At 40.6% G+C, this 9,459-nt stretch overlaps 1 protein-coding gene across 1 annotated transcript; it reads left to right on the plus strand.

Moving 5' to 3' along the window:
• Positions 1-361: 361 nt before the first annotated feature.
• daw1 (dynein assembly factor with WDR repeat domains 1) lies at positions 362-7,121 on the plus strand. The gene is made up of 13 exons (XM_028419261.1): positions 362-414; positions 614-686; positions 1,007-1,151; positions 1,512-1,570; positions 1,654-1,776; positions 1,876-1,975; positions 2,116-2,223; positions 2,731-2,837; positions 2,961-3,063; positions 3,890-4,004; positions 4,137-4,213; positions 6,630-6,792; positions 6,983-7,121. The coding sequence occupies exons 1-13, from the start codon at positions 375-377 to the stop codon at positions 7,015-7,017; spliced, it is 1,248 nt and encodes a 415-aa protein (XP_028275062.1). The 5' UTR covers positions 362-374; the 3' UTR covers positions 7,018-7,121.
• The last annotated feature ends 2,338 nt before the right edge of the window (positions 7,122-9,459 follow it).

Consider the following 9,459-nt stretch of genomic DNA (forward strand, 5'->3'; position numbering starts at 1 on the left):
GACTGTTACCAGTACTCATCAGTAGCTACAATATACACACATTATCTTTATGATCTGCACGTGCCTTATTCACAGTAGACTTTGACCTGTTTAGGGAGTGGGAGGTTGAGTAAGATGTGATAAAATAGTACCTGAACCTCTACATTAAAGTAAAAGAGGTAATTTAAAGGTGAGAAATGTATTATACCTGCAGGGAAGTTATTTGTGGCGATAAAAATGAAAATAGGCTGCTGAACACTGCAGCACCTTCTCAATGAGCTGCGTTTACATGTGTACTGCGCATGCGTGGTGAGCCCCACGATGGTTCCGCATAAGGTCTATGGTTACTTAGCAACGGTTTGTCGCTCCGTGCATGGGACGTACTACGTGCGGACATGAAGCTCAACAGGTTTCTTATTAGATATTATCCACCAGGTAACGCTAATAGACTATTAGCAGAATGTGACGCTGCAGTGCGGAATGTTTTTAGCTTGTCGTGACTGAAAACTGAGTTAGCAAAGCTGAGTTAGCTCAAATGTTGATTAACCAGCGGTCAAGAAAGTTCCTCATATGTGACGAAGACGTTTCTGGTTTCATTCTTCCTCCTCTTCTTCTGTTCTCTCCCTGATATCAGGTATAATCCTGGAATATGAGACACGAGGACAGCAGAGGATCAAATCAATCGACCTGTTGCATTTGACTCCGGAGTGCGTGAGTTGTATCGTTCAACATACAAAATAGCTTTAAGTTGGGGCTCGTACAGAGCTGAACAGATGGTTACAATATAAATGCATTATATATTTATGAATCTCTAATATTAATACAGTCTAATATAGTTTTGTTTGTAGGGGGGTGTTTTAGTAACTTTGATTTAAGGATCTAAATACTACCTCCACTGCTGGGAGGAATTTCAGCATTAATGGAACCTGATTGCGTGCATGTAGTAAAGTTGTAGTTTCACTTCACAGTATCCAGAGTGTGCTGTTATCACTAAGTGTGAAAGTGACATTTTTCTCTCTCCATGTAGAACAAACCCAGATGAGCTGCTGGAAGAAATCCGTCAGTCAGAGCGTCTGATCACAGAGTCCAGGGCTGAACAGGTGAAGCAACTGATCCTTCGACTGCAGCAGAAACTGGGCCAGCAAGACCACCACAGGTTCTGCTTCTGTAAGGTCAGAAACGACACCTTTATTAAAGATCAACTCTGTGACCTGCCATTGAGATGCAATAAAGTGACCATTTTGAATTGTGAAATTAGTAGTCAGTGCTTCAAAAAGGCACTAGAGAGCAGCAGTGGTCAGGTTGCTGTTTTAGGAGAAAGCCAACATACCAAAAATCTGATGACAAACACTGCTTCATGTATGTGTTAGGGACCTTAAAACACTGTGGGATTTTGGTCTGATTCAAGATCACTGATGTCTCTCCACAGTGGTGGAGGTGACCCTCTCTCAGTCAGATGAATGATGTATAAGGACATCACATGTTATATGCTGTGAAATATTCAATGCTTCCTTCTGTGCTCTCGTCTGCAGGAGCTTAAGGCGCACATACTACCACTGACGAATGTAGCCTTTGACAAATCTGGTTCAAGGTGAGTTTGCTGCACACAACGGTCTTGACTCTTTTGAGCAGCATGTTTCTTCATATTGTTCTGTCCTCTGTCTCACTCTGCAGGTTTATCACTGGAAGTTATGACAGGACGTGTAGAGTTTGGGACACAGCCTCAGGCACGGAGCTGCACAAGTTGGAAGGTCACAAAAATGTGGTGTATGCGGTCTCGTTCAACAACCCCTACGGGTAATGTACTGCTTCACTTAATAGTTTTTTTACTGAGTTTCTCTATTTGACATTCAAAGTGTCTAATCATACAACTTTACTTCCACTTTGTTAAATTAGAGACAAGATTGCCACTGGCTCTTTTGATAAGACCTGCAAACTGTGGTGCGCTGAGACTGGAAAATGTTTCCATACTTTTCGCGGACACATGGCTGAAATAGTAAGTGTGAGGATGTCTTTTAACCCCCCACCCCCACCCCCGGGCCTGGTGCTTAGATAATAAACTTGTCTCTGCTATATGTTGTGTGGCGTTGTTGCAGAATATACCTCATGTAAAAAGAGAATTTTGGTTTTGTGTAGGTGTGCCTAGCGTTCAACCCCCACAGTACATTAGTGGCCACAGGCAGCATGGACGCCACTGCCAAGCTGTGGGATGTAGAGAGTGGGAAGGAGGTGGCCACTCTCACTGTGAGTTCTCTTTTCTTTACTTACTTGCATCACATGGCTTCTTTCTTCTGTCACTCTTTTTTTTTGCTGGTATTACAACTCACACCCATCCATTAATTGTGCTTTAATTAGCTATAAATTCACGGGTAAACGTAATTGTTACTAAATTGAATGCTGGTAATTGGTGCTGGCCAGCAGTTAGACCACTTCACAGACCCACAGATGATCTGATGGGAGGGGCTGTAAGTCTTTAATAAGACACTGATAGCTCCCTCTTAGGGGAGTAGTGAGTCCTCTTTGATGTGCAGACGGCACGTGGGTCTGTGGTGTGACTGGTTGGCTGCATGTCAGTGGGAACAACTCTTTGCTGCTCTCTCTGTTCTTGTAGCAGTCGCACAGCCACTGGGCAAAATTAGGCAAAACGTTAAGCTCACTTGCAAGAGTTTAAAGTAGATTTGAAGGCTTTTAACATTATGTTTTCATACATAAACGGAGAAAGATAATTCTCTCTCTTGTTGTTCCATGCAGGGCCACACTGCAGAGATCCTCTCTGTCTACTTTAACACAGTAGGCAATCAACTGGTCACCGGCTCCTTTGACCACACAGTCGCTATATGGGATGTTGCTACAGGAAGGTCAGACAGCGTCATTGTTATTGCACTGTATGCACTGAATTGTGCTTGTGTCATCATTTATACAATAAGACCGTGCATACAAGAGTGCACCAAAGACTAACAGCTGCATTTGTTTTTCCTCAGGCGTATCCACACCCTGATCGGTCACATTAAGGAAATAAGCAACGTTCAGTTTAACTGGGATTGCTCCCTCATAGTCACAGGATCCATGGACAAAACCTGCAAGGTGAGCTGCCACCAGCCTCAATGACTGAACACTGCAGTGTGGCCTCCTGGCAGGCAGAGCTGATTACAAAATGTGTTTTCCACATTGGAGAAAAGGGACTGAGAGAAGGAACAGCTAAGTATGTGTTCTTGGAGGCCTCCTAGATGTTTCTGCACAGGCCTCTCTGTACTCTGTAGCCGACTCCCTCTGTTCCACTAAATCTAACATAGAAGGTTGATATAAATGCATTGGTCCTGGTGCAAGAATGTAACCGCACTCATTTACTATGGGGAAAAAAAGAGATGTACCTGGCACTGATTGGCAAATCAGCACTGTGTGAACTCATTTCAGCCTGAATATGACCTACATTTGCGTTAAAACCCCTCACTTGGCATGTGTATTTTTTTTAATTCGCCAAAATCTCTCCTCACAGATGGGAAAAGAATTTATGTCTCACTGCGACTGCGTAGTAATATTCACTCACTTAGCTCTTTGAACTGTTGCAGACGTACTTTGTGATGGATGGGTCTTGTCATTTCTATTTGCCCTCATTCATTTCCAACTATCCACCCCGCCGTCTCCGAGGTCTCCTTCATTTCAAGGAAAAAAAATCACATTCTAATTCTTTAATTATGCCAAGATGAGTCATGCTCACAAGTAGAAATTATCCACCTCATTGCATTCCTCTGGGGTAGATGGCTAAAATAAAGACACACCAGACAGCTAGCAGCTACATGTAAGCACATTTGATGAGACAGAGGTATGTGTGTGTGTGTCTCGTATTTTTGGCGCCTGTCAGAATCCTTGTTTAATTATGTATTTTTTTATGTGTTAACTGTGTTTGCAGTTATGGGAGACAGTCAGTGGGAAGTGTGTGGCCACCCTGGGTGGACACAAGGAAGAGGTGTTGGATGTGTGTTTTGATTTAAGCGGACAGCACGTTGCTACAGCCTCTGCAGATGGTGAGACTAACACCTTAAAACCCTACCTGTGAAATAAAATGAAGTGTTTATTGTATTTTATTTTTTTTATTGTGCAGTTGTAACCCTTTGATATACAAATAACATTTATTGTATTTCCTATTCGTCTCTCAGGTACAGCACGCGTGTTCAGTGCCACCACACATGAGTGTCTGGTGACTCTAGAGGGACATGATGGTGAAGTATCAAAGGTAAACCAGACTCCCTCCACCTCCTTATAACAGTCTTTTTTTTATTTTTATAACTTGCGTGCTCATTTCTGTGCTTACAGAATTGATAGTGAATAAACTGGGCCATAATAATAAAATAAGCCTTATTGTAAATAGCCACAAGGCTTAACAAAGCTTTGTGGATCCATCAGACAATTAGCAGGTGTGAGTGAGCTTGTGTCACATTAGCCTCAGCTACAGAGCTGCTTGCTTTAAATAGGATGTTCCCTCTGAATACTTTGTTAACATTTAGTATAGTGCAATGCTGAAGTGGAGGGACAGGAGGAGTCCAGGCATCAGGATGATTTGTGTCATCCCTGACCATCAGTGGCCGTGGTCTGACCCTTCTGTCATTAGTCTCTGAACTCGGAGAGCAAATGTTACACATGTAATCTCACATCCTTAAAAAATAACTGCTAACCCTGAGGAGCGTTAGTTCGGTGTGTTTGCCTGACCTTGTGTTGACCTAGTTCTCTAATGGGAGTGATTGGAGCCTTTTTACTATTTGGCAGGTGTAATCCTCTGCCGAAGTGTGTGTTTTCCACAGGTTCTGGCTCAGAGGGTTTCTCTGTATGTGTTTACTGAAACACATCAGACAGCCAGTAATAAATAGGCTGGATGGAGGATGATTCCAAAGGATTATGACACTAATCTCTCCCTAACAGGACACTTCTTCCCCTCCTCTCCATGCTTTGCAACCGTTTTTTTCACTGATTTCTCCTTCTATTTCTGTATCTTCTCAGCATGCTTTTATTTTTAATATGTCTCACTGTCCACTTGTTTATTCACCTTGCTACCGGTTTCATCATTTATAAAAATATAATGGGCTGGTAATAGAATGGCTGATTTTGCAGGCCTGAATGCAGATGATGACAGTAGACACTGGGTTTGTCAGAGGGCTGGAGATACAGAGAGAGAGAGGGAGGGAGAGAGAGACACAAAACTACGAGAAAGACTGGACACAGAGTTAGTGACGTAAAATAATAGATCATAGGCCAGCCTGATGAAAGGAGAGGAGCAGAAGAAGAGGAGAGGAGGTGGGGGACTAATGATGGTGGTGGTGTTGAGGAGATGCGGAAACTGCTCAGTGGATCATGTTTGTGTCCCCCGGCAGTGTAGACGTATAGCATCGTAGCTATGATAAAGATTAGACTAAGACTAAAAGTAGTCAGCCCTGTTCTACCTGTGACTGTAGCCATAACTATCAGCCCTGCACACTTTGTTTGAGGCCAACTATACGCTTTACTGAACAGAAAGTTTTCAAATCTGGTGGTGGTGGTGTCTGCCTCTGCAACCCAGATTGGCACCTTGTTCCATAGTAGCAGTGCTTGATAGCTAAAGGCTCGTCCTCCCATTCTACTTTTATGAATCCTAGGAACTACAAGTAGACCTGCACTCTGTGATCTGTTCTATCAGGAATGGTAGAACAAGTACAGAGACAGGTCCACGGAGGAGTGCATTAAAAGAATGCAGGACTTTAACCAGTGCTGTTTCTGTGCTGTGGTGGGCTCTGAAACCAGACTTAAGTTACTGTGAGTTTTGCCCCTCTTTAGCCCTTACAAACTCTGCAGTGAGTAAAGAAATGACCATTAAAGGACTAGTGGTATCTAACAGTGAGGTTTCAGACTTTAACAAGCTGAGTACCTCTTCTTCAGACATGCAGGAGATTCTTATATATAGACTATATGTTTGTTCAGTGCTGCTATAGAAACTAAATATATTTGTGTGAGTAAATCTCCTTAAATCCTACACAGTGGTCCTTTCAATGATGCACACCAACAGCATTAATATGAATGCTCAGTGTTCACAGTGTATGTGAATCCACTGTTAAGGAAATGAGGCTAATAAAAAATAGTATGTAAAATAGAAATAGGGCACAGTGTTTGTATTGTGTATTTATTTATACTCTCTTCCTTCATCTTTCTATCCCCTGACCTGTCATAGCCTCCACTCTCATCTTCTTCCTTCAGTCTTCTGTCTTTGTCAACTTCTTCTTCTGAAGTCCATTTAGGTTTTCGTGCCCCGAGTCCCTCCATTTAGAGTTTTAATAAAAACATACTTTACTTTTATGGCCATCTAGAGCCACTTTCATTTAATAGCGTCTTCCTCCACCTCGCTATTAGAATAAAAAAACATTAGGGAACAATAAACTCAGGCACCAACACGATCCGTTTCATCCATTATTCCCATAATAGTCTATTGTCTTTGCTAAGTACTGCCAATGGTGCCTTTTCTCCCATAAAGTACTTGAGTGGCTTCTTAAGAGTAATATTGCTGACATGGTATAAGTGTTCTGATTTTCACTCCTTTTGTCATACACACTACTTCTGGCTCTTAGCTCAGCATTCTCTTCGCTCATGTAACACACACCCACCTCTGACTCTGCATCTCCTGGTAGGTCTGCTTCAGCCCCCAGGGCGGCAGGGTCCTAACTGCCAGCTCAGACAAGACAGCCCGTCTGTGGGACGTTCAGACTGGAGTCTGCCTACACGTCCTAGAGGGGCACACCGATGAGATCTTTTCCTGCATTTTCAACTACGAGGGCAACACCATCATTACAGGTACTGTCCACACGCATCAAATCCAACAACCACACATTAACCTGACAATCACACAGTTAAAATGTAGCCCTGAGCAGTGAATACATTCTTCCTCGCCAGCTGACACCAATGCTTAATTGCATATTTTAGATGAGAACTATGCAGCTGTGTCCGTCTGTGCAACCACCTGTTTGTTTGTGCTCCCCTGCAGGCAGCAAGGACAACACATGCCGGATTTGGTACTGACTCATGATTGGATTACCAGGACTATAGAAATCTGCTGTCATGATAAATCTGGTTTCCCCACATCTGTGTAAGGTTAAAGCTGTGTTGAAAATGAACATTAATACTTTGCTGATAGAATAGGGTCAATGACATGACATGCATATTTTTGAGTCCGAGTCCACTATTTTCTTTCAAAATAATGTAATCTTTTCATAACATTGGTCACTTTTATCTATAAAACTTATTTATTTTGATACATTTTTCAGTACATTCAAATAATTATATTCTTTTCTGTTTTGGCTTCTCAAACCCCTAAAATGTCAGGTGGAGCACCTGTCCGAGCAAATGCTCAGACTAAAAAACCTATTAAAAATGCTCTTTTAATAACAATACATTCAAAATTAAATGCTCTGGCATACTTTTATGTTTATAGTCTTTTGTATAATCTATTTTTTTCTCATATCAACAGTTTTAAAGCTGTTGAGATAACTGAAAAACATTTGTCCCGCAATTTACATTTACTTAATGTCAGGGTGGTGCAACCATAAACAATGGGCTTTTATTTTAAAGTGAATAGACAATAGCCATAAACAGGATGTTGTATCAGCCAGAGGACCCCAAGGGACCCTTGGGATTAAGCTAAAAGATTTGTAGCTCTCTCTTAAATATTGATAAAAACAACTACTTTCAATTCATATACAGACTGGTACACTTTCTATGTCAGGTGGTACAACCAATGGAAAACTAGAAAAAATAAATTTTATCATAAAACACTTTATTTATAAAAATTGATCTATATGAATATGATGACATGGGTAGACGCTAATACTAGCATCCAAACATAAGCCTATTTATTTTAAGATAAGTTGGAAAAGTCAGGTGGTGCAACCAGTTAGTCAGGTGGCACAACTGCAAGGAATATCACTATATAATGTTATTAAAAGCTCTAAATATATCTGTGACATGTTTAAAATGTTTACTAGTTTTAATCAAAGATATTACACATTTTTACATAATAATATGTACATTTTAGATGCCGCTTTGTAGGGCAAGTTCTTCAAGTAGTTGGTGAAGAGATTCAGGTGAGCTGCATAAAGTAACTGGGAGGAAAAAATGCTTTCACTTGGCCCCACCGTGCTGACGTCATTTTTTTCTACTCAGCTGAAGTTCTCAGAGTGATATCAGAACCAGAGCCTCTCAATTCATGGCACACATGGCTAATGCATTCACACTGGGAATTCTTTATTACACAGACCTGAGAAGGTCTGTACGGAGCCCCTCTGATGACATGGTAAAAAAAAAAATAATTTGTAGGCCACGAAATATGTATAATGCGCGCACGAAATACTAATTCGTGGCCACGAAATACTAATTAGTTCCTACGAAATACTAAGTGGCCATGAATTAGTATTTCGTGCGCGCATTATACATATTTCGTGGCCTACAAATTTTTTTTTTTTTTACCATGTCATCAGTGGGGCTCCGTAGGTCTGTACAAATATTACTCCATATTTGAAAATGGTTTAATTTTGTTAAAACTTCCCTTTAGTGTTAGTTTGATTGCTGCTAGGCAATCAAACTCGTGTTCTTCACCCTCTTTCTTTCTTTCTTTCTTATTCTTCCGTACATTATTTGGTGCAGCGTATCTTCAGCATACATTGACCGATTTCAGCTATTCAACTATAAAAATGTTCATCTCACAGAGGACATTCCGGGTCAACTTTAAGTTTTTCTCAAAAAAAAAGATAATTTTTTAAATATTAAGCAATTTCGATGTCATTTTTAACGTGGGAGTCTATGAGAGAGCCCTTCAACGAGGGTCATCTGCCAAATGCTTCTCCTCCTACAAATTTCAAGCTACAGACTCCATTTTAGTCTTAAAACGCTCATTAGATGCTGCTCTATCAAACTTGTATTCAGCATTTTCTAATTCTGAATTGTTTCTGCACACCAGGCTCTCAAAGTTGGAGTACTCTGCTGTTACCATGGTGACAGGCTGACACACAGAGGCATACAAAGCTCTGAATTGCTCTGATTCTCCAGCAATTCAGAGCAATCCTTCACATCAGCCTTCAAAGCAATGCTTCAGCTGCAGCAATCAAACTTGCATTTTCTTCATGAAATGCCCTTTTTTAAATTATCATTTAGTATAGGGTTGTATCAAATGTAATGTTGTATTAAGTGGTTTTGATGAGATGTTTACTACTCGCATTCTTGAAAAAAAAGATTTATTTTACTTAAAAAAATTTAAATACAGACTATTTACTAAAACACATGTAAATATTTGAAATGAAATGCATTTTTTGAGCATATTTCATGTCATTACTAATGTTGTCAGGTGGTACAACTAATAACCGTCAGGTGGTGCAACCAATTTAAACTAATAAATAATAGCTTAAAGTGACCAAATGGTTTCTAAATGTAATCTGTGTACTTATTTTACTGAATATATGAATTTGTGTA

The sequence above is a fragment of the Parambassis ranga genome, chromosome 13, assembly GCF_900634625.1.
Source record: "Parambassis ranga chromosome 13, fParRan2.1, whole genome shotgun sequence".
Taxonomy (NCBI): Eukaryota; Metazoa; Chordata; class Actinopteri; family Ambassidae; genus Parambassis; species Parambassis ranga.

Excerpts from the sequence above, each read along its gene's own strand:
- daw1 (XM_028419261.1), top strand. The coding sequence starts at position 375 with ATGAAGCTCAACAGGTTTCTTATTAGATATTATCCACCAG. Across the intron at positions 415-613 it reads TATTAGATATTATCCACCAG|GTATAATCCTGGAATATGAG; the intron begins GTAACGCTAATA and ends CCCTGATATCAG. Across the intron at positions 1,777-1,875 it reads TCGTTCAACAACCCCTACGG|AGACAAGATTGCCACTGGCT; the intron begins GTAATGTACTGC and ends TTGTTAAATTAG.